Here is a 24,863-nt window from a genome sequence, read left to right on the forward strand (position 1 = left end):
AATATACAGGTTTTATTGTACAGTACTTACAATAATTAATGTCATTGTATCTGTATGTGCTCCATCATTCTTCTGAGTCAGTGTTTCCGCATTCCCTCGGCGAGGGGGCGAGGGGGAGAAGGGAAGGGACGGAGGAAAGTGCGATAAATTTATCAGGGGTAAAGTAACTTTCAGGCTACCCTGTATATTGTTGTGGATCTGGAAACCATTTGCATTCAACATACAGATGTCCCAAAAGTCAGTCATGTCGTTAAGTATGTGTGTCGTCAGATCCACTTCATTTTATCTAGTGGGAGAATCAAAAGGCATGCGTCGTAATTTCTTTTCAGTTAGGTTATTAAATCTTTACATCCAACAAACCCTCCAACAAGCCATCTAACAACCATCCCATCTGCATGACCCCTCGGCCCATCACAATCCACCACCAACCAGCTGCCTTCTCGCACCCTGACGTGCCAAGGCAAGATCTTGCGGTTCCGGTTTCTCAGCTCCCACAAACGTTGTAACTCTTTCACGACGACCTTTGCAACATTGATACTGTTGCTCGTCAAGTATGAACCCACGTGGAAGAGTGGCTGGGGTTTCCCGGCAGGGGCCAAGGTCTCGCCCTGGAAAGGTATGCTGTGGGACCCTGTCCAATCAAAGGCGGACAGCAAGGTATGTTCACCAAGGCCCCTCCCCGCTAAGGGAGGTCGATAAGTTCCCGAGCACTCTCTGAGGCAGGGGTCTTTTTGGGGTCTTGGAGAGTTTTTGGTGGGTTTTTGCTGTTACGAAGGTCATCGAGGTGGCGAACGTGTCTCTGCTGTCCCTTTACAAGGAAGGAAAAAGCGACCCCGACCCCCCATCCGTGGACCCCGCTACGCACCACCCGATCTCCGCCACGAACCTCGAGTCCCACACGTAAAACTGGCGACCAAACCAGCGACCATTGTCAGGTGCCGCAGCATGGAGTACCCCCTTTCTCCGACAGCCAGGTACCCATCCGAACTCTGACCCCCAGCTTGTCTCTCTCCTCAGCTGCGAGGGTCCAATAAAGAACTCTGGGTTTCTTTTCGTGTGTGTGTGTGTGTGTGTGTGTGTGTGTGTGTGTGTGTGTGTGTGTGTGTGTGTGTGTGTGTGTGTGTGTGTGTCTGCGTGTGGGACTGTCTTTAAGTAGAACTGAATAACTGTTTTTGGATCATTGTAAATACTTCTTGCATATTCGCGTTAAGTCTTGCTTTGTGTCTTTATTTACTGTAAATAAAACTTGTTAGAGATGCCCCCAGTTCGTTTCCGTCCCTTCTTGCATTGGTCCAGCATGGTTCGGATCTGAGTTTAGGCGGGGTTTTATCCCCGGTAATCCGTTCATTCCAGCCGGCACGGCTTTGGCAATTTCCACTCGGCTGCACCCGAACCGGAGTTGGTAGTCGGTAGTTGGAACTCTACTGCAGTCGGTAGGGTGATCCGGTTCGAGCAAGACGTGCTGAGGGCATGGTTTCCCCGGTCGTCGAAATCGCGTAGTTAATTAGGTAAATTGGTTATAGACAAATGGACCCTATGCTACGCGTTTGAGATATTGGCGGCCACGGTCGGTTAAAGGACCTGACGGCTCGCGCAGTTATCCGAGCGACGGCCGACAATTCTGGGGAGTTTGGTGGGAGACGACGCAAGCTTTCCCCACCTAGTGGTCATTCTCGCCACCGATCCCCGGCCCACAACAATATATTCACATTTTTGTTGCCTTATAGCCTGGAATTAAATTACATTAAATCAGACTTTTTCCACCTTTATTTACAAATAGTAACCCACAACTTCCAAGTGAAAAACAAATCCGACAAATTTCAAAAAACATAATTCAAAATACAAAACTGGAATATCTTGGTTAGATAAGTGTCCACCCCTAATAATAGCAATTGTAAATGAGCTCAGGTGTAACGAATCACCTTCGTAATCACACACGAGGTTAAATGGCCTCCTCCTGTGTTAAATTGCAATGATTCTGATTATTTCAGAATACAATCACCTGTTCCTGTAGGTTTCCTCTGCTGGGTCATGCATTTCACAGCAAAGACTCAATGATGAGACCTAAGGAGCTTCCGAAATACCTCCGGGATAAAGTTGCCCAAAGGCATAGATCAGGGGATGGGTTGAAAGAATATTTCAAAGGCCTTGAATATCCCTTGGATCACAGTCAAGATAATTATGAAGAAGTGGAAGGCGTATGGTACCACCAAGGCTTTGCCTACAGCAGGCCATCCCTCCAAACTGGATCACCAAACAAGGAGAAGACTGATCAGAGAGGCCACCAAGAGGCCATTGGCAACTTTGAAAGAGCTTCATGCCTTTATGGCGAAGACTGATCACTGTGTGCATGTGACAACAATATCCCAAGCACTCCACAAGTCTGGCCTGTACGGTAGGGGGGCAAGAAGGAAGCCATTACTCAAAAAAAGCCCACCTTGAATCCCGTTTGAGGAATGCAAAAAAACCACTCCAGAAATTCTGAAGCCATGCCGCAAAAAGTTTTGTGGTCTGACGAAACAAAGATGGAACTTTTTGGCCTAAATGCAAAACATTACGTTTGCACCGTGAAGCATGGTGGTGGCAGCATCATGTTATGGGGATGTTTCTCATCAGCAGGGACTGGGGCACTTGTCAGGACAGAAGGGAAAATGGATGGAGCAAAATACAGAAAAATCCGAGAGGAAAACCTGCTGCCCTCTGCAAGAAAGCTGAAAATGGGATGGAAGTTCACCTTTCAGCATGACAATGACCCAAAGCACACAGCCAAAGCGATACTGGAGTGGATTCGGAAGAAAAAGAGAAAAGTCCTTGAGTGGTCTAGTCAGAGACCTGACCTGAATCGAATCGAAAATCTGTCATGACTTGAAGGTTGCTGTCCATCAATGCTCCCCACTCAACTCAACTGAGCTTGAACAGTTTTGTGCAGAAGAATGGGCAAATATTGCCCAATCAAGGTGTGCAAAGTTGGTAAAGACATATCCCAACAGATTCACAGCTGTAATTGCTGTCAAAGGTGCTTCAGCCAAGTATTAACTCAAGGTGGTAAACAATTATCCAACCAAGATATTGTTACGGATCTGGAAACCATTTGCATTCAACATGCAGATGTCCCAAAAGTCAGTTATGTCGCTAAGTATGTGTGTAGTCAGATCCCCTTCCTTTTGTCTCGTGGGAGAATCAAAGGCATGTGTTGCGATTTCTTTTAGTGCACATGCATGCATATTTGTGTTAAGTCTTGCCTTTGTCTTTTTATTGTAATTAAACATTTGTAGAAATATTCCCAGTCTGTTTTGGTCCCTTCTTGAATTGGTCCAGCATGGTTCGGATCTGAGTTTAGGCAGGGTTTTATCTCCGATAATCCATTCATTCCAGCCGGCATGGCTCGGATCTGAGTTTAGGCAGGGTTTTATCCCCGATAATCCATTCATTCCAGCCGGCATGGCTTTGGCAGTTTCCGCTGGGCTGCACCCGGACCGGAGTTGGTAGTCGGTAGTTGGAACTCTACCGCAGTTGGGAGAGTGAACCGGTTCAAGCAAGACGTGCTGAGGGCGTGGTTTCCCCGGTAGTCGAAATCGCGTAGTTAAGTAGGTAAATTGGTTTTACACAAATAGACCCTACGCTACGCGGTTGAGATATTGGCGATCACGGTCGGTTAAACGACCCGCCGGCTCGCGGAGTTATCCGAGCGACGGCCTACAATTCCGGGGAGTTTGGTGGGAGACGACACAAGTTTTCCCCACCTCGTGGTCGTTCTCGCCACCGACCCCCGGCCCACAACAATATGAGAGCTTTGTATTTTTATTAAATTTTCTGAAATTTGTATAATTTGTTTTTCACTTGGAAGTTGTGTTACGATGTGTAAATGAATGTGAAAAAGTTTGATTTAATGCAATTCAATTGAACGCTCTAAGGCAACAAATGGTGAAATTTTTGAAAGAGGGTATCGACTTTCTATAGGCACTGTCTTCTTCTTTGGGCTGCTCCCGTTAGGGGTCGCCACAGCGGATCATCCGTATGATCCGCATAGTGATTTGGCACGTTTTACGCCGGATGCCCTTCCTGACGCAACCCTGGTCGCCTCTTACGACACAGGGATACGGTACACCTATTTTAACCGGGGTTATAGGCGCTGTGTATATGTGCATATTCAACTGAAGAAGCACACTGACTCGATGACACTATGATGTCATCACCAACACATCACCTCCAAACTAGGAGGCATCCTTATGGTCAAGCCTTTGACCATACAGATGCAGACTTATATTATAGCTTGTGGTCACAAATAGACGAAAGCGGAGATGTCTATCTCGATTTCACCCTTATTGTGGGCTCATCAGGACAACATCCTGCGAATAATTTATTTGTGACCATTTTAAGCTCATTCATATAACTGAATCGAACCCCTTAACTTGATTAGTCAGCAGTGCACAGATCGAGTCCCATCACAGCACTGCTTGCATGACCTGTCAGCAAGTGTCGCCGGCCACATGAAACCATTTCTCAGACACGCGTGGTCCGATTTTGTTCAAACTTGGCACAGACACAGCCCACAATGGCCTGCACGTTCACCTAAATTTATTTTACGACTTGATCAAAGATGAGCGACTGGTAGACTGGCAGCCATTTTAGTTGTAAGAGAATCATTATGTTGAACACGTCTTCAACTATTTCTCGGACATGCACTCGCCGATGTTGTTTAAACTTGGCACACAGATAAAGAACGAGAGCTAACATACGCTCATCAGTTTTTATTCGAGAACAGATCCAAGATGGCCGACTGGTGGCCATTTTGTTACTTACATGTGTCCCCAACCATTTCTCAGACATGCAAGGTCTGATTTTGTCAAACTTGGCACAAGCACAGTACATGATGGCACACAAGTTTCCCTCACTTTACAGCTGGCCTGACTCCACCCCAATAAAATCATGTGCCACCATTGCATGAAGCAGCACAGATGGGCAGGCCTCAGGCCTTATGCCTAGGTGTTAGTCCATGGTCCAGTGCAATTTGAATAATACCAGGTATATAACCACAATGTATTATACATGCACATAAGCGGTACACGTTTTTGCTTCATGTATGTACATGGGGTTATTTTTAATATGAAATCGGCAAATCCTAGAAAAGAACGAAACACGGTGGGGTAGTGTTTCTTATTCTTCATTTGGGTTCCGGTACTGGCTCAAGCGTGCGAAAAAAAGTAAACCAATTTATATCTACGATTTGTTATTGGTTCACGAGTCAGTAATTGGTTCACGAGTCAGTAAGTGACCACTATATTCGTTATGGGTGTGTGTGTGTGTGTGTGTGTGTGTGTCCCGAGCATAGCTCCGTGGGTTTTGATCCGATCTTGATAAAATTAGGGGTGCGAGGTTTGTATCATGATCTGGTTGTGTTTTCTGGAGAAAGGGTGTGCTGCACCCATTATGGGTGGAGCCGCGCCCAAAAAAAACATGTATTCTTAGTGGGTAGCCGGTTTCAAGTTACATCTTCTCCGAGGGGGTTTGTCGAATCTGGCAGGGGTTTCGGTGTTTGGTTAGCCCAATGGCACCTGCATAGCCCCACAGAGCTTGATTTTTCATTTTCATCCCAAGGCCAAGGTCACAAGGTCACAAACTTAGAAAATGTCAAAAAAAATCAATAAATTGGGCATCGAGCTCCTATAGTTTTCAACTGTTTTGAATGAAAGTTTGTATGCAAGTAGTGCTCTTCGAGTGCTAAAACTTTCATCATTTACGTTTTTCCCGATTCGCGCCAGTTTGCCCGTGGCGTCCCATCGAAGGTCAAAAAATAAAAAAAATAAAAAGGCGAATTGTGTACATTGCTCATGAACCATCGCAGTCTCCAGACTTGTCCTAGTTGTCTTCGTTGGTTTCTCGTCCACAAAAGATATCAGTGAATGAAAATTGCTTTTCCTTTTATTTTGCCAAATAGACTCAAACACGGTGCATCAGAAAGTTTCTTCTTCTTAATCTTGGTTCCAGTATCGGCTCGAGCATGCGTTAAATTCAAATTTTGATCTCCCGACCATTCATTGGGACAGTAGGGGACGTGTATTGCAAAGTAATTCTCGCTCTTGTTATTATCACTTCACTTTTTTAAGTTACTCCAGTTGATTTATAATGATCTTATTCTTTCACCTTTTTATTATTTTTTTTTTTTCGCAGTTATGTTCACTTTTCCTCAGGTACCAGTGTCCTTCACTTTTCACCCATCAACCCTGACCCTCCCTGTCAAAACCATTCTCACTCCCACATACCTCCTGATCCTTGACCCTGCTCTGACACATGCAGCTCTAAGTTACTCCCACCCAATATCAACCCTCAATGCTATCCCATCTCTCCAGTTTGCTCTGATTTAGAGCTAATGCCTGAAACATCAGCTTCTCCTTGCTTCCCACAGCAGTTCGCAAACCTCAAACATCCTGTTGATTCCCTCCATTTTTTTATCCAGACACACACACAGACAGACACAGACCGTTCTATCCCATGTCCTCATTTGTGTGTTCAGTTTGTGGGTTCATTTCTCTCTGGTCTGGAGCTGATTGTTATCTGGTTATTTAGTCTGTTATTATCGATTATTTGTGTCTTTGAGGTGCATCCATGGTAATGTTCTACAATGGCACTGTCTCCAGGTTTGAAGATCTCCTTTGGATTATTCTAGTTGGTTCGCAAACCTTTCCCCTTTTCCATATGGTCTTCCATGTATCGTGAACCGAATACACTTGGCAATAAAAGATTATCCCCATCATATCACCCCTTTACTCCAACAATGCATTTATTCGCCTATCCCCCACTTTACAATCGTGTGTGTGTGTGTGTGTGTGTGTGTGTGTGTGTGTGTGTGTGTGTGTGTGTGTGTGTGTGTGTGTGTGTGTGTGTGTGTGTGTGTGTCTGTCCCGGCCATAATTTTACCATTTGAGTTTTTGTCATAAATTTTTCAACAAAGCTTTATTATGACGATATTGAGAAGACGAATTAATTATTTTGTTAAAAGGTCAAAGGTACCGTTCATGAGGAGGAGAGGAGATTGGGACCATACTTCGTGCAGCACGTTGGTGCTGTCTCAGCAGTCTCCATGGGTATTGGACATAATCCTGGACGGGTTGCCACCCCGACACAGTATACCAGCAAGCTGGCACTCATTTTGCCGACCTCGGAAGAGTCAACCCCACCTGGTATTAATTCAACAGCTGAGCGGGATTTGAACTCAGGATCCTAGGATCCAAACCCCACCACCCCTAACCACTAAGCCAACACCAGGCACCGATCAGCATGCAAAAGAAAAAGAAGACTGAATACAAAGCAGACGGGGTTTGGATTTTCAGATGCTTTCCGGTTTACCTTTTTGTTCTTCTGGAATTTAGGTTGTGGTGTTGTTGACAGAACCAACAGTTTTTGATTTTTTTTGTTATGCATATAACAAATCGTGGTGTAGCCACACAATCTTGTCTTATGGTTTGAACTTTGAAAGATCTGTTTCCCTTCGCTTCTAAACCATCATCAAAGAGGGCTCACGATAATTGCATTGCTGGACATTTTTTGCTGTTTGACCTCATCGAGAGGGCTAGCCTAGCTCTGTAGCTTTTCCTGCAGGATCCTGCAGCCCGAGATGCTTGACAGGTGTCACCAATCAGACGCTGCATCGTTGTGCCAAGAAGGTAAATGCCCACAGGGCTTTGTGTTTGTTCCCTGGCTTTCTTCTTGCTGGCTCACTTAACACACCGTTAGCTCAAGCTCACATTTCAGGGACACACACACAGATCAAAAACACTCCATCAACCTCTGTGGAGAGACGAGTGATACAATATTACTTTGGGAGAGACTGTAGTTGAGATGTAGTGATTTATCATGTCTCTATCGATAGAATGTAACATGAAGAAATGAACAAAATATAAGAATATATAGAGAGATCTGCAACAATAAAATTTGCATAAGCACGAGAATAGTCACAGGTTATTTATTTATTTTTATACATGGCTTCGGCTCATGGAAGAGCAAGGATACAGAACATATCAGGAAACAACAGAGCAAAATGGAACAGCAGGAGAAAGGGGAAACACCAACAACAGGGTGGAGTGAGAAGGTAGACGGTGACAGACAAACAAGGGATGCAAGTAACAATGAGGGGTAAGGGAGAATGCAATGGGTGGACAATATGGATATACAAGCAAAAATTTTGGAAGGGGTGGGGGGGTAGTTTAACAGATGGAGAAGAGATCATGATTTTGGATTGGGGGGAGGGGGCGACTTGAGAAGGTGGTGAACGGCTGATACCTGGGAGGGCGACAAAGCACGGATAGGGCAGAAGGTGCAAAACCAGAAATGAGGCCGAAGAAGACAGAGAGACCACCGGACCTGTCGACGATGATGAAGTGATAGGCCCAGAGCCACAGCTTCATCACGAGAGATTCCAATGATCTTGAAGGCCTTGGTTTCCACGGCGTCAAGCTGAACGACATGTGAGGCAGGGAACCAGCCCAGAGGGGAAAGTATGACTCCATCAATGTGCGGATGAAAGCCTCAGAGGTGGAGCGGAGCTCCGGTGTGCCAAGAAAGGACTTCGTACGACCGAGGATGCCGAGTCAGCGTCTGGCTCTGGAGGCCAACTCCGAAATGTGGCTTGCCGAAGAGAAATCATGGCTGAGAGTGACACACGAGAGAGTTTGAGTGACTGAACCTCTTTAGGAGGGTTGTTGAGAAAGTAGATGAGAGGGTTTGTGGTACAGTCCTTTCGGAGAGAGACGGTGCAAGTGTGGGATTTCTCAGGATTGAAAGACATATTCCAAGTGTTTGACCAATTTGTGATTTTGTCAAGGTCTGAGGAGAGGGAATAGGTTGCTGCCTATCCGTTAGAAGGATAAAGATACGTCACAGCAGAGAGTGGAGTCATCAGCAAATACATAAAGAAGATTTTTTTTCAGAGTCAGTGAGATCATTGATGAAGATTCGGAATAATATGGGGCCTGGAACACCGCCTTGGGGTCCTCCGGCCTTGACAGCGAGAGAAGAGGAAAGGACTTCATTGAGGAAAAAACAAAAGGGAAGCACACTCAACTATCACAGGGAGGCCTAACTTTATAACTCGGGAGACAAGCTGAACGATTCAACAGAGCAAGATGTGGTTTGGGACAGAAATATTGATGGAAAACACAAACGGCAAAACAGGAATAACCGGAAGGGCACTCGGTAGAGCGCATACCTCCGCCACGTAATACCTGATCCACGAGAACCTATCGGGCCCAATACATTTTTGAAATATACTATACAGTACTATATCGGTTTTGGCCTGATCACTCAATGGTGTAGAATCACTTTTAAAATTAAATAACTTTTGTATCCAGATTCGTGATTCAGATCTTCACCAAAAATTGAGTCAATTCTTCCTTGTCACACACACACAATGTATCCACCAAGTTTCATCCGAATCCATCCACAACTTTTTAAGATATCCTGCATGCAAACAGACAGAGGTGGTGAAAAGATAACCGACTTCACCTTCGGTAGCGGAGGTAAAAATGAAACCGTAAAACGCAACGTAAATGGTCGGGATACCTTCGCTTCGACACCTGACAGGAGAGCGTGCCGTGCACGAGCACCGAGCCCCGGACATTGAGATAAACACGCAAGAGAGAAAAAGATAGGAATGAAGAATTCCTTCAGTATAACTGTCTAGTACTCTAGTTCAAGTCAAGGGCCACCCAGATCGTTGAACCCTTAATTACCAGAACACCTCCAATCGACAGGTCCACAACCTACAGGTAGAGGACAAAAAAAAACAAAAACAATTGGAAACACCTGGGTAAATGAGGGACACCAAGCAACGGCTTCCACACAGGTGTGGCCCTTGTGTTAATTAAGGAAATACATCCCAGCATGCTTTGGATCATGTATAAGACCCCCCCCTCCCCCAATTCCCCCCATCGACAGAGCACGTGTGGTTGCCCAATGATTTGATGAGCATCACACTGGTGTTATCCATGTCATGGCCTTCTCAGTCATCAGATCTGAACCCGATCGAGCATACTGTATATGGGATGTTTTGGAACGGCACCTGAGACAGCGTTTTCCACCGACTATCAACCAGGTGCGAGTCGACTGACTTTCTCATGGAAGAATAGTGCTGAATCCCTCCTGCAGAATTCCACACGCTGGTGGACTCTATGCCACGGCGCATACAGGCCGTACTGGCCACACATGGTGGCCCAACGCCCTATGAAGTTGACTTTACATCGGTGTTTCCATGTTTTGTCCATGACCTGTACATTGACCTAAGATCGAGACAATGAAATAAAAATTAAAACATTAAGACAGACTAAGTTCTCAGTTGGGTACGATGCCATCATTTAAGTTTTGACAGAGACAGAGACAAAGACAAAGATCTCTCCAGGGTTAACAAGAACACACAATCCCTGGGGGAAAGGGTGGGGGCGCTGTTCAACACAGCATTTTAAAGCTTCAACTTCAAAGTTACACTTCAAGAAGAATATGTCAGATTACACGTTCTTCCCTTGTGAAACCTCTCCGGTTTCTGTTTTTGCGGAGCCAAACATTGACTCGTGATATAATGATGGAAAATGGCATATAATGCCGGAGCCCACTCAAATCCTAGAAAGATTCCAAACTTGACTTCCAAACATCTTAAACAACACAAAAAAACAAAAACAACAGCTGTTTTGTGTTTTTAAGTCGACAGACCCAAAAGTATATACGAGCCTGAATTTCTGTGAAAACCCATTTGTTTCCAAAAGTTCTCACGTGGACTCTCAAGATGAGGACCTGGAGTGAATAGATTTGGGTTCCATAGTGCAAATCTCAAGAGGAACTGTTGAAGTCGATGTTCGACCTTCACACATTTCACCATCAATACTTTCATTCCATCACTCAATATTATATTTTGGGCATGAGGAGAAAATATTGATCTTCGAACAAATTACAATTCAATACACCTCCAGAGAGCACAAATTAATCGAAGGACAACCAAAGAGGTCCACGAGATCTTTATGACCACTCAATGACCATTTCTTGTAGACATTCTAACGTGGATCCGATGATAATTTTTCAGCGAGAGATTTCTCGAGGTATTTGATCAGGATTCTGACAGGTGGATGTATTATCTCCTCGAACTTGGGCATGCTCCACACGCAGCCCAAGACTTTTACACGAGCGGTGCTGTCGTTTGCGTGACAAGCAGGGCGATGTTTCCGTGGTGCCCAAAATTTACCACCAGGGACTGCGATGGGAGTAGTTCCTCGTGAAATCCCGTTTTCGGCCTCTTATACTTCAACTCAAAAGGAAGGGATGGTGATCCGAAGCTGTAATACAGGGATGTTCACGGTATTTAGAGCTGCCACAGATTCCCTTTTGTGGAATAATTTCTCTCCCGGTGGATTCCTGTTCAAATTCCCTCCAATTCGGAAATGCTGGTTACCGTCGTTACACAACTTAGCATCATCACTGAGATGTGAAAATTGCAAGTCACTCTTGAACTGTTCTTTATACACACTTTTTTTGTATACCTTGTCGAGGCTCATATGAGAGCTAACACAATGAACAACAAGGGGGGCATGAGACAAGAGGGGCGGGAGCGGGAAGGACAAAACAGTGGGGAACAGAGACATCAGGAGATCTGTGAAAGGGAGAGGGATGGGGTGGGGAACACGGGGTATACAAGATGAACATGACATGGACTTTCAGGAAGGAAAGCAGGGAATTTGAAGGAGGTGGGTTTGGGATGGATTAACGGGGGTAGAAAAGATTAAGGTATTGGATGGGGGACGATAAGAGATGGTGATGAACAGCTGTTTTGAAGGTCTGGAAGGAAGAATGGGATTGAAGAGAGTGTGGAAGTTTATTCGAAATGTGGGGGAAAAGAAGAATGAAAGAGTGAAGGTGAGAAGTGATTCGTGATTTTGGTAGTTTTACCAGAAGGGGGTTGTTGGCGGACCTTGAGCGCCCTGCGGAAATATGGAGGGGACATATAACAGAGAGAGTTGAGGGTGGGGGGCAAGACTGGAGAGGAGACGGTAGAAGACAGAAAGACCACCGACCTGCCTGCGGTGAGAGAGTGAGAGGCCCAAAGACTCAGCCTCATTGCGGGAGAAGCCAATGATCCTAAATGCCTTGGTTTCCACAGCGTGAAGCTAAGAAAGGTGGGAGGCAGGAGCACCAGCCCATAGGGGAGAGCAGCACCCCATCAGGCTGCGGATGAAAGCTTTGTAAGTGGTCAGGAGCTCAGGTGGGCCGAGGAAGGACTTTACACGACGGAGGATTCCCAGTCGGTGACTGGCTTTGGAGGCCAGGTTGTAAATGTGGCTTTCCCAGGAAAGATCCTGGCAGATAGTGAGACCCAGAAGCTTGAAAGAACATGGGGGGGGGTTCCAAATGGTCCTTTCTGAGAGACATAGTGAGAATGTGAGATTTGTCGCAATATATGATGTTACTGTCACTTTCATATTCACAGAAATATCAAGATGGCACAATATACCGCGGTGTACGATGAATGACTGAATGCAATGTCATTAATCATACACTGCGTTACATTGTGTCATCTTGATATTTTTCTGTGAATACGAAGGTGACAGTAACATCATATATTGTGTTTATATTGTGAACCATGGTGTCACTCTGTGTGTTTGTCTGTCTCCTGTTTACTGATTGGTTATCTTGCATTTTCATTTCAGCATTCTTGATTAAATGTAGTCAGTCACTTTATTGTCCCTTCCAGCAATCTTTAACATCAACAAAAACATCTGGATTCAAGTAGTTTTAATACAGATCTTCATCATAGAGTAACACACAACCTAAAATAGATAGATTTTTCACTCTTTTTGAACAAACTGAACCTCCGCCGCCCGATGTTTCACCACCATTTCACGGTGGGCGGTATAAGTAGGTCGAAGCTTTAGCTCCGAGTGAAACCAAGAGTGCAACACAATTAACTTTTTTAAAGTCAAAGAAATAATTTTAAACTGTTGGATTAATTTAAACTTTTCCCATCACTGTGGACGTGTACTTTTACTAGTTGTAGTATAAAGCTGCATTCACCACCAAAAAAAATACACAAATAAAATAAGCAATCAAATGGGATCAAAGTCCAAATAATGGAATTTCACATTAAAACACCACATCATAAACAAGGACCTCGACACACGGAGGTCTTATGCAGGAGGCGGCCATTAGGCCTGTCATGTCCTGCCTACACATTTCTTTATACAAGGTCTAAGGCTCGCAATGGAAGTTCACACACACACACACACACACACACACACACACACACACACACACACACACACACACACACACACACACACACACACACACACACACACACACACACACACACACACACACACACACACACACACACACACACACAACACAGCCACTGAGCTTGAGGGAAGTGCCATCACATCCCGGGATACTCTGGGTACCAGCGACGTCACAACAATGGCGCCATTTTCTCCTCCCCATGGATGCCAACTGATGGAGATTATCCATGCTCTAAATTTTCTCCAATATTCGAGTATTCCTCGATCCTAAATGCTTCCAGGTACGTATCCATTTCATTACCTTACCTGATTTTTTTTGTTGTCCACATGAAACATGGAAATTTTTCATCCACTGGCAATTCAATGAGGAAAAAAAAAACAAACAAACATGGTGCATTACACCATTTTCATATTGGCATGAAACGTGTGAATTGAATTCGCCACAAATGAGAGTCTAAAACGACAGCACGAGGTACCTGGAGCAGGATGGCGGTTACCTGAATGATTAAAACGAAAGTAACCATGAAGCGGGAGCGATTGGTCCCACGTTATCCTGTGAACCTTCAACACAGCACGTTTCTCATACAAGGTGCAAATTGAGGGTACGTTAGGTCCATACTACACACTGGACAATCTTACCGAGTCTCCAATTTCTTAACATTCTCTTTTCACAAATTACCAAATGTACGAGTACATATCAAATTTAAAGGAAGAACGCTCCTCGTCCTCTGTGTGCAGCACACAAGCCTGGTGTTGGCCTAGTGGCTAGGGTGGCTGGCTTGGGGTTCTAGGGTCCTGCATTCGAGCCCTGTTGGCTGCTGAATTAACACTAGGTGGGGTTGACTCAGCCTGTCATCCTTCTGAGGTCGGCAAAATGAGTACCGGAATCCTGGTGGAGGGGCACAGCATCAGTGGCGCAGCTGTGCTCCAAGAAATGATAGCTACCTGGAGCTCCTAATTTGCCATATGCAAGAACAGAATGTGCAGTGTACAGCACAAGTGCTGCTTGGCTGCAACATTGGCTGGTGGCACAACTGTGCCGCTGATGCAATGCCCACGACAAGTACAGTGGTACTCATTTTGCCAACCTCGGAAAGACAACAGGCTGAGTCAACGTTGCCTGGTGTTAAATGAACGGCCTGATGGGGCTTGAATTCAAGATCCTGGGATCCAAAGCCACCGAACAGTTAAGCTAACAGCAGGCTCTAAGAATACTTTGAATCAAGAACTGATAAAAGACAAGAACTCCACTTCAAACCCATTCACTGTTTCTCCTGACACAGATGTTCCAAGGAAACCATTCCATGCATGAATCAATGAGAACGGCACTACGTAGAGCACATACCTTGACCAGGCTGAGCAGTTACCTTTTGTATCTCAATGATAGGCTGGATCTGCATCCGGACCTGAACCAAAATATAATCACCTTGTCCTTGTCACTCACCCAACTCTTACACCTAGCTTCGTCGTCATCCATCAACAATTTTTGAGATATCATGCTACGTATCGATTTTTCGCCAATCTCTCAATGGTAAAGAAACACTTGAAATAATTCTCGCATCAAGATCTCCACCAAAATCTAATCAATTCGTCTTTGTCACACACCCAACCTGTCCACGAAGATTCGTCAGAATCTGTCCATAATATTTTGAGATATCTTGCTCACAGACATACAGACAGACAGGGGTGAGAACAAAACCTCCGTCCACCTTTGGTGGCGGAGGTAACTACTCTTTGAGTGAAAGACCCCTACCTTCATTAATAGTCTGAACTCTCCTCTTCTTTACTTATTCTATCTACCAGTACGTGCCCGTAAAAAAAAAAAAAAAATATATATATATATATATATATATTCCAACCGTGAGCAACAAACAACAACCACACAGGCCGTTTCTTCACTCTCGTGTGCCCGTAGGTGCGTGTCGCGGAAGTTCGTATATCACAGTTACGATGATTCGCAATTTAGGTTTTAATGGCCAATTATTCAATTAGCGCCAACGTATTTTGCCTTTTCGCAATGTCATCGCAAGGAAAAACAAAAAGAGAAGAGAAGAGAGAAAAAAAATTACTTCCTGGTTCGGAACATACCAGCACTCTGATGTTACTCTAGAGATAGACATCTACCGAGTGCCCTTCTAGTTTTATAAGCAACACCTTCTCGTGTTCACGCACGCACAGCCACCAAATGTGGTATTCATATTTGAGCGATCTTTGGGAGAAAGAATACCATTTAATGAATGCTTTGGAAATGTCCACAAAATCTGTCCACAACTTTGAGATATCCTGCTCACAGACACTGACAGACAGACAGAGACAGACAAACAGTGGTGAAAAAAGAACCTCCATCCACCGATAACTAAATGTATCTCCCACGTCGAATCTACGGCGTTTGGAGGAGGATAATAAAAACTATTAATTTAGAGTTTGAGTTAATAAAAGAGTTTATGTAAACACTCATATGACAAGACAACTGCAGCCTGAACTCGTCATGATATTTATTTATTTTTCAAAGTTGGAATCAACTTCTCATTGTTTTCCATGTTTTACACATCCAAGTTGTTCTCCTGTGAAGTAGTCATTCGCTTTTATTAAAACCTTGGTATATACAGTGTACCCACCCCACTCTCAGAGTAGATTGTGAAATGACTATAAAAAAATATCATCAGATGGTTTATCCGGAGGATCCAGTAGTCCACATGGTCCATAATCACGTGAAATGATCATCGCGTGAGTAGAGCCCCAATGATGGACTGTCAGCAGTAAATGGCAAAGTGACCCACAAATCATCGTCGAGGTGCGACTGGAAATAAGTATTGCCAAAGATCACATGTCTATGTTATTAGATAGAATATTGATAGGTACATTTGTGCCATTTTTCAAATAAGGTGCCTTTATGTTACGACCCTTCTCCACTTCCATGATCCAACACCATGACCGAGACATTTTACTCATCGAAATTCAACAGGTAAAGGGATTAAACAAGACATTCTCAACTGTGTATCCTTTCAAATGCCTCAATCAGCACAAGTGGCCAAATGTTCCCGCAAACCACCTTGATTTAGGAAACGTCTTTCACCTCTTTATCTCATGTCTGTCTTATTGCGGGTAATGTGGTTCGGAGAAGTTTTTCAATAGTATTCCAAGAGTCTCGTCTCCATGGACATGTGGAATCTCCTTTTGTTGGATGACTCGAATCTTTCTCTTCTCTCTTTCACTCCCATCTCATCTCGCTCTCTTTCACTCCCATCTCATCTCTTCCACTCCCATCTCATCTCATCTTACTCTCTTATACTCCCATCTCATCTCGCTCTCTTTCACTCCCATCTCATCTCATCTTACTCTCTTATACTCCCATCTCATCTCGCTCTCTTTCACTCCCATCTCATCTCATCTTACTCTCTTATACTCCAATCTCATCTCATCTCATCTCGCTCCCATCTCATCTCTTCCACTCCCGTCTCATCACATCTCAGTCTCTTCCACTCCAGTCTCATCTCATCTCACTCTCTCCCACTCCCATCTCATATCACTCTCTTTCACTCCCATCTCATCTCATCTCATCTCACTCTCTTTCACTCCCATCTCATCTCTTTCACTCCCATCTCATCTCATCTTACTCTCTTATACTCCCATCTCATCTCGCTCTCTTTCACTCCCATCTCATCTCATCTTACTCTCTTATACTCCAATCTCATCTCATCTCGCTCCCATCTCACTCTGTTCCAATGCCGTCTCATCTCGTCTCACTCTCTCCCACTCCCATCTCATATCACTCTCTTTCACTCCCATCTCATCTCATCTCATCTCACTCTCTTTCACTCCCACCTCATCTCTTTCACTCCCATCTCATCTCTTCTATTCCACTCCCATCTCATCTCATCTCTTCCACTCCCATCTCATCTCATCTCTTCCACTCCCATCTCATCTCACTCTCTTCCACTCCCATCTCATCTCATCTCACTCTCTTCCACTCCCATCTCATCTCATCTCACTCTCTTCCACTCCCATCTCATCTCATCTCACTCTCTTCCACTCCCATCTCATCTCATCTCACTCTCTTCCACTCCCGTCTCATCTCACTCTCTTCCACTCCCATCTCATCTCATCTCACTCTCTTCCACTCCCATCTCATCTCATCTCACTCTCTTCCACTCCCATCTCATCTCATCTCACTCTCTTCCACTCCCATCTCATCTCATCTCACCTCACTCTCTTCCACTCCCATCTCATCTCATTTCACCTCACTCTCTTCCACTCCCATCTCATCTCACTCTCTTCCACTCCCATCTCATCTCACTCTCTTCCACTCCCATCTCACTCTCTTCCACTCCCATCTCATCTCATCTCACTCTCTTCCACTCCCATCTCATCTCACTCACTTCCACTCCCATGTCACCCCACTCTCCTTCACATATATATATATATATATATATATATATATATATATATATATATATATATATATATATATATATATATATATATATATATATAAAATCTCCCTCTCGTTCACCAACATATATGGGAAATAAGAATTCAGAAATAAAGATCTTGTTATCTTGTTATGCATTATCCTTGTTTCTAGGAAAGGTCAGATTCCTTGAAAGACTTTCACAAATCTTTATGTTTTTGCCACAATGACCAGCACCCACCGAGCAAACGTATTAAAGATTTAAAACCAGTAAGAGAGGCACACACCGACTGCATTAGGCTGCTCACATCAATCTGGTCGGCCTTCATTTGCCAAGGCCTCCCAGCCACCGATCTCAGGGCCCGTTTTATAAGAAGACCCGATCTTCCGAGTTACTAAGGATCGTGTGGCGATAACCGTGGCAGAGTCTTGGTTTATCGAGTCGGAAAACAATGGCCTAAAATCGATATCGGTGCGACATTCAATCACGGCCTTTGTTCGGTTCGAGTCGAGCGACGTGTGCAGTCTTTTGACAATATCTCAGCAATGAAGCACCTGCAGGTATTTGCGGCGGCGGTGATGTGCTGCTTGCATCTCGTCCAAGCGGTCAGTACCGCATTCTCAAGGTCATCATGGATTCCACAACATCTACCGACAAATTACTCAACTTCTAGTTTGTGCTTTTATCGATTCCGAAAGCATAATTATTCACAAGGATGTCCATTTCTGGAAACAATGATGGAAACAAAACAAACAATTGAACTGCAGTCCAGGCATTTACATTTATATTTATATTTACATTTTGTCACAATTTCTACAATGAGAATGTTTCATGTTTGTCGACTTTATCGAACTTCTGTTAAAACAACGTGTTCACTTACAATCATATATATATATATATATATATATATATATATATATATATATATATATATATATATATATATATATATATATATATATATATATATATATATATATATACACACACATCAATTGGAGAAACTTTGCCTCAACATGTACCTGAAACCTGCCTTCTGACGTCACCTGAAACATCAATCCATAGGTTTGGCATGTACAGAATTTGTTACACAGCATGTTCAGGGTTACCTCGGAATATTGCTTCTTTCATCAGGAATGATTAAGTGATACATTTCCTGAGATTCATTAAACAACTCATCAACCAGCGACCTACGATTTGGGTAACCTCCCAACGTTAAGACCTCCACTCATTTTTTTTTTTTTGCCCTTTTCTTTACCCTCTGGAACCCTCTCGAACTATTCAACCTTCCTTCATGCTGATGAAGTTATAAAGCATCAACCCATGACACACTCCTTCCAGCCTCCATCACCACCACCCCATCGCCCACAGCATCATCTACCCGCAACCCCCATCAACATCTCCTCCATCTCCTCGTCCACCTCTCCCCTCCTCCAAGCTGATCAAAGCAGATTGAGGATTGACATAACAACGGTCGACCTGACACGTGGTTTCCGAAACAAAAACAGTATGCGGACGATCATTGCAGTCAGAGAACGATCGCGATGAGTGGTCGAGCGGAAACACCTACCACGCAAAGTCTGTGGAGTTGGTTCAGGGACCAAGGGAACCAGGAGCAGAAAGAGGAGGTAAACAAAGGAGAACGCATCAAATCTGAAGAGACAAGCTGCGGGAGGCAGGAAAAGGGAGAAAGACGTTTAAAAAGTGGATTCCACAAAATGGGTTTAGGACACATTTACCGCTCATGGTCTCTCTAGAGATAGACAAATCCACCAGCACATGTACATTTAAACCTCATGTTCTCTCTAGAGATAGACAAATCCACCAAGACATGTACATTTAAACCTCATGTTCTCTCTAGAGATAGACAAATCCACCAAGACATGTACATTTAAACCTCATGTTCTCTCTAGAGATAGACAAATCCACCAAGACATGTACATTTAAACCTCATGTTCTCTCTAGAGATAGACAAATCCACCAAGACATGTACATTTAAACCTCATGTTCTCTCTAGAGATAGACAAATCCACCAAGACATGTACATTTAAACCTCATGTTCTCTCTAGAGATAGACAAACCCAACAGCACATGTACATTTAAACCTCATGTTCTCTCTAGAGATAGACAAATCCACCAGCACATGTACATTTACACCTCATGGTCTATCTAGAGTGAGAAAAACCCACCAGCACGTGTACATTTACACCTCATGGTCTATCTAGAGTAAGAAAAACCCTCCAGCACGTGTACATTTACCCCTCATGGTCTATCTAGAGTGAGAAAAACCCACCAGCACGTGTACATTTACCCCTCATGGTCAATCGAGAGTGAGAAAAACCCACCAGCACATGTACATTTACACCTCATGGTCTATCTAGAGTGAGAAAAACCCTCCAGCACGTGTACATTTACACCTCATGGTCAATCGAGAGTGAGAAAAACCCACCAGCACGTGCACATTTACACCTCATGGTCAATCGAGAGTGAGAAAAACCCACCAGCACGTGCACATTTACACCTCATGGTCTATCTAGAGTGAGAAAAACCCACCAGCACGTGCACATTTACACCTCATGGTCAATCGAGAGTGAGAAAAACCCACCAGCACGTGTACATTTACACCTCATGGTCTATCTAGAGTAAGAAAAACCCACCAGCACGTGCACATTTACACCTCCTGGTCTATCTAGAGTGAGAAAAACCCACCAGCACGTGCACATTTACACCTCATGGTCTATCTAGAGTAAGAAAAACCCACCAGCACGTGCACATTTACACCTCCTGGTCTATCTAGAGTGAGAAAAACCCTCCAGCACATGTACAATTACCCCTCATGGTCAATCGAGAGTGAGAAAAACCCACCAACACGTGTACATTTACACCTCATGGTCTATCTAGAGTGAGAAAAACCCACCAGCACGTGTACATTTACACCTCCTGGTCTATCTAGAGTGAGAAAAACCCACCAACACATGTACATTTACACCTCATGGTCTATCTAGAGTAAGAAAAACCCACCAGCACGTGCACATTTACACCTCCTGGTCTATCTAGAGTGAGAAAAACCCACCAACACATGTACATTTACACCTCCTGGTCTATCTAGAGTGAGAAAAACCCACCAACACATGCACATTTACACCTCATGGTCTATCTAGAGTAAGAAAAACCCACCAGCACGTGTACATTTACACCTCATGGTCTATCTAGAGTGAGAAAAACCCACCAGCACGTGCACATTTACACCTCATGGTCTATCTAGAGTGAGAAAAACCCACCAACACATGTACATTTACACCTCATGATCTATCTAGAGTGAGAAAAACCCTCCAGCACATGTACATTTACACCTCATGGTCTATCTAGAGTGAGAAAAACCCACCAGCACATGTACATTTACACCTCATGATCTATCTAGAGTGAGAAAAACCCTCCAGCACGTGTACATTTACACCTCATGGTCTATCTAGAGTGAGAAAAACCCACCAGCACGTGCACATTTACACCTCATGGTCTATCTAGAGTGAGAAAAACCCTCCAGCACGTGCACATTTACACCTCATGGTCTATCTAGAGTGAGAAAAACCCACCAACACATGTACATTTACACCTCCTGGTCTATCTAGAGTGAGAAAAACCCACCAACACGTGCACATTTACACCTCATGGTCTATCTAGAGTGAGAAAAACCCACCAGCACGTGCACATTTACACCTCATGGTCTATCTAGAGTGAGAAAAACCCACCAGCACGTGCACATTTACACCTCATGGTCTATCTAGAGTGAGAAAAACCCACCAACACATGTACATTTACACCTCATGATCTATCTAGAGTGAGAAAAACCCTCCAGCACATGTACATTTACACCTCATGGTCTATCTAGAGTGAGAAAAACCCACCAGCACATGTACATTTACACCTCATGATCTATCTAGAGTGAGAAAAACCCTCCAGCACGTGTACATTTACACCTCATGGTCTATCTAGAGTGAGAAAAACCCACCAACACATGTACATTTACACCTCCTGGTCTATCTAGAGTGAGAAAAACCCACCAACACGTGCACATTTACACCTCATGGTCTATCTAGAGTGAGAAAAACCCACCAGCACGTGCACATTTACACCTCATGGTCTATCTAGAGTGAGAAAAACCCACCAGCACGTGCACATTTACACCTCATGGTCTATCTAGAGTGAGAAAAACCCACCAACACATGTACATTTACACCTCATGATCTATCTAGAGTGAGAAAAACCCTCCAGCACATGTACATTTACACCTCATGGTCTATCTAGAGTGAGAAAAACCCACCAGCACATGTACATTTACACCTCATGATCTATCTAGAGTGAGAAAAACCCTCCAGCACGTGTACATTTACACCTCATGGTCTATCTAGAGTGAGAAAAACCCACCAGCACGTGCACATTTACACCTCATGGTCTATCTAGAGTGAGAAAAACCCTCCAGCACGTGCACATTTACACCTCATGGTCTATCTAGAGTGAGAAAAACCCACCAACACATGTACATTTACACCTCCTGGTCTATCTAGAGTGAGAAAAACCCACCAACACATGTACATTTACACCTCATGGTCTCTCTAGAGTAAGAAAAACCCACCAGCACGTGCACATTTACACCTCATGGTCTATCTAGAGTGAGAAAAACCCTCCAGCACGTGCACATTTACACCTCATGGTCTATCTAGAGTGAGAAAAACCCACCAACACATGTACATTTACACCTCCTGGTCTATCTAGAGTGAGAAAAACCCACCAACACATGTACATTTACACCTCATGGTCTATCTAGAGTGAGAAAAACCCACCAACACATGTACATTTACACCTCCTGGTCTATCTAGAGTAAGAAAAACCCACCAGCACGTGCACATTTACACCTCATGGTCTATCTAGAGTGAGAAAAACCCACCAGCACGTGTACATTTACCCCTCATGGTCAATCGAGAGTGAGAAAAACCCACCAGCACGTGTACATTTACACCTCATGATCTATCTACAGATAGACAAACCCACCAGCACTTAAAACGTCCATCACAAATGTGTTGTAATAATTCTATGGGTGACATTGTTCATTCACTCGTCATTTCTTCATTTTCTGATACATTTCCATTTGAAGAATGAATGAGTTTATTTATTTATTTATTTAAACAAAGGATGATCCGAATTAACCGAGGAGACCAAGAAACATGAATAACATCTCTATCTCCATGTCTATGTCTATGTCTATGTCTATGTCTCTGTCTCTGTGTCTCTCTCTCTCTCACCTCTGATTACCTGTATAAAAAATATGTATCTGTATATGTGCATGTAAATGTTTATATGTATATTGTGGGATGTCGGAGGTTTCGTGGTGACGTTTGTTAGATCGAGGACAGTAAGTGTTTCATAGACTCATGAACATCCCTCGTACCTGTCAGAGCCAAAGGTGTTAGTTTAACCCGTTCCACGTGACACCAACCAGTGAAGTTCAACTTTCTGGAACCTCTCAGTAATGAATATTTCTCCATAATACGTACTGTTCTTGTTAAACATGCATGTTGAGGACGATAGACCGTGTATAGAGAGCCTGGAGCACGATGATCTCCGCTCTACACGCGTCCTGTTCGAGGAGGCATCGTGGGTGCTCCGCTCGGAATGCGTCCTCGGTCCTTCGTCCTTCGCCGGACGGTGCGTACAGGTGTGTTGCACTGGCCATGTTAACGAGCTAACTTCATTGTAAACTAGCCGGACGACGGGCCGTGAGAACCAGGGCGGTGAAAAGGTGAACTCACTGGGACACTGGCGACCCTGGGTGACCCTGGGAAGTTTTTGCGACCCTGGGAAGTTTTCGCGACCCTGGCAAGGTTAGACCACGGACTCGAACCGCGGGGTCTTCTTGCGACAGACCAACCGTTAATTGTGCCCCCGAGTGATCCGCGTGCATGCAGGCAGGACGCACCGCCATTCTCACCTGTTATGAGGCAAAGGGGTATCAGGAGTCTAAATAGGAGTCCACAGACAACCTGGGAAGCCATTTCAGAGAGACCGACAGGGAGACAACTTGATACCCGCAGAGGTGCCTGGGGTTCAGCGCTCGCAGCACGAGGGGTCACCGACTCGCGTCTTCAACTGGGTCATGGCGGGCCTTGGTAGCACCGAGCAGGGGCATCGACTCACAGACAGACAGACAGACAGACAAACAGATATCAGGACAGAGTCGTTGAAACAAAACGATTTCGAGACAAGCAGAGTGGAGAACTGAGCCAGAGAGAACACAATGATGGGCAGAATGAGGTGAGTAAAGCAAAGGTGTGACAGAACTCTTGGTTGGGAGAGATCAAAGTGGAAGTTTAAAATCTCGACTCGAAACCGCGCGCGACAGCGCTTGTGGAATCTGAACGGATCCAGAGGTGCGACCGGAGAAAGAGTGATGCAGAAGACGGGGCGGCGTGTGCGAGGAGTGGGGCGATAGAAGGGTGGAGCACACGAGGCAGTGGCTTCCCATCAGCCAAGGTTGAGGCTCCAGGATACGCCTCCCGATGCGAACTTTGCTCCTTCGAAATTTCCTGAATATTCGAAATAAAATGTAACCTTCCTTCCCTTGGATTTTAAGATCGCAATGAGCTGTTGATCAAGAAAGCCCCAACACCCACAAAAGTAGATGTTTTTTCACCTGCGGAACCGCCGTCCCTGACCAACCGCTTTGCGGTGAGGCAGAGCAGCTCCTCTTGAGGATCCACTAACATGAAAGTCGCCCCCTGCAGTATTCCTTAGTAACATCCATATCTGTGGTTTCACTGCGCTCTGCACTCTTCAGTCGCTTCATTTTCTCTCCATCAGTAGGCTTGGAGACCATTTTGGTGTTTATGTCAAACTAAGTTTTCTTTATTCACTTCCTAATGAGGTCAATGGAAAACGGTCTTGGTCTCTTTCCCATTTGTTGAGTAGTTCTCTTTGTTGTGGAGTTTGAGAGAAAAGACCGCGAAAAGAAGCAGGCGTGGAACACCTGCAATGATCATGTCCGAATCACTTATTTTTGGCTACATCGTCGAGGCTCATGGAAGAGTGAGTACGGTGAACAGATCAGGACATAACGGAAAACACGCATGGATACAAGGGGTGGACAAGGAGGGAAAACTGGGAAATTAGGAGGATGGATTTT

At 44.4% G+C, this 24,863-nt stretch overlaps 1 protein-coding gene across 1 annotated transcript in view; it reads right to left on the reverse strand.

Annotated features, from left to right (window-relative positions):
* Nucleotides 1-24,163, reverse strand: part of PIEZO2 (piezo type mechanosensitive ion channel component 2) — a 343,960-nt gene extending 319,797 nt beyond the window's left edge. The window contains exons 1-2 of the mRNA XM_085890260.1: nucleotides 23,673-24,163; nucleotides 19,257-19,352 (exon numbers count right to left, since the gene is read on the reverse strand). Of these exons, the coding sequence (XP_085746386.1) occupies nucleotides 19,257-19,352; nucleotides 23,673-23,736 (160 nt within the window). The 5' untranslated portion in view covers nucleotides 23,737-24,163. The remainder of the gene's footprint in view (nucleotides 1-19,256; nucleotides 19,353-23,672) is intronic.
* Nucleotides 24,164-24,863: the final 700 nt, after the last annotated feature.

The sequence above is a fragment of the Eptatretus burgeri genome, chromosome 7 (assembly GCF_056783735.1).
Source record: "Eptatretus burgeri isolate ZD-2024b chromosome 7, Ebu_testis_v1, whole genome shotgun sequence".
Lineage (NCBI taxonomy): Eukaryota > Metazoa > Chordata > Myxini > Myxiniformes > Myxinidae > Eptatretus > Eptatretus burgeri.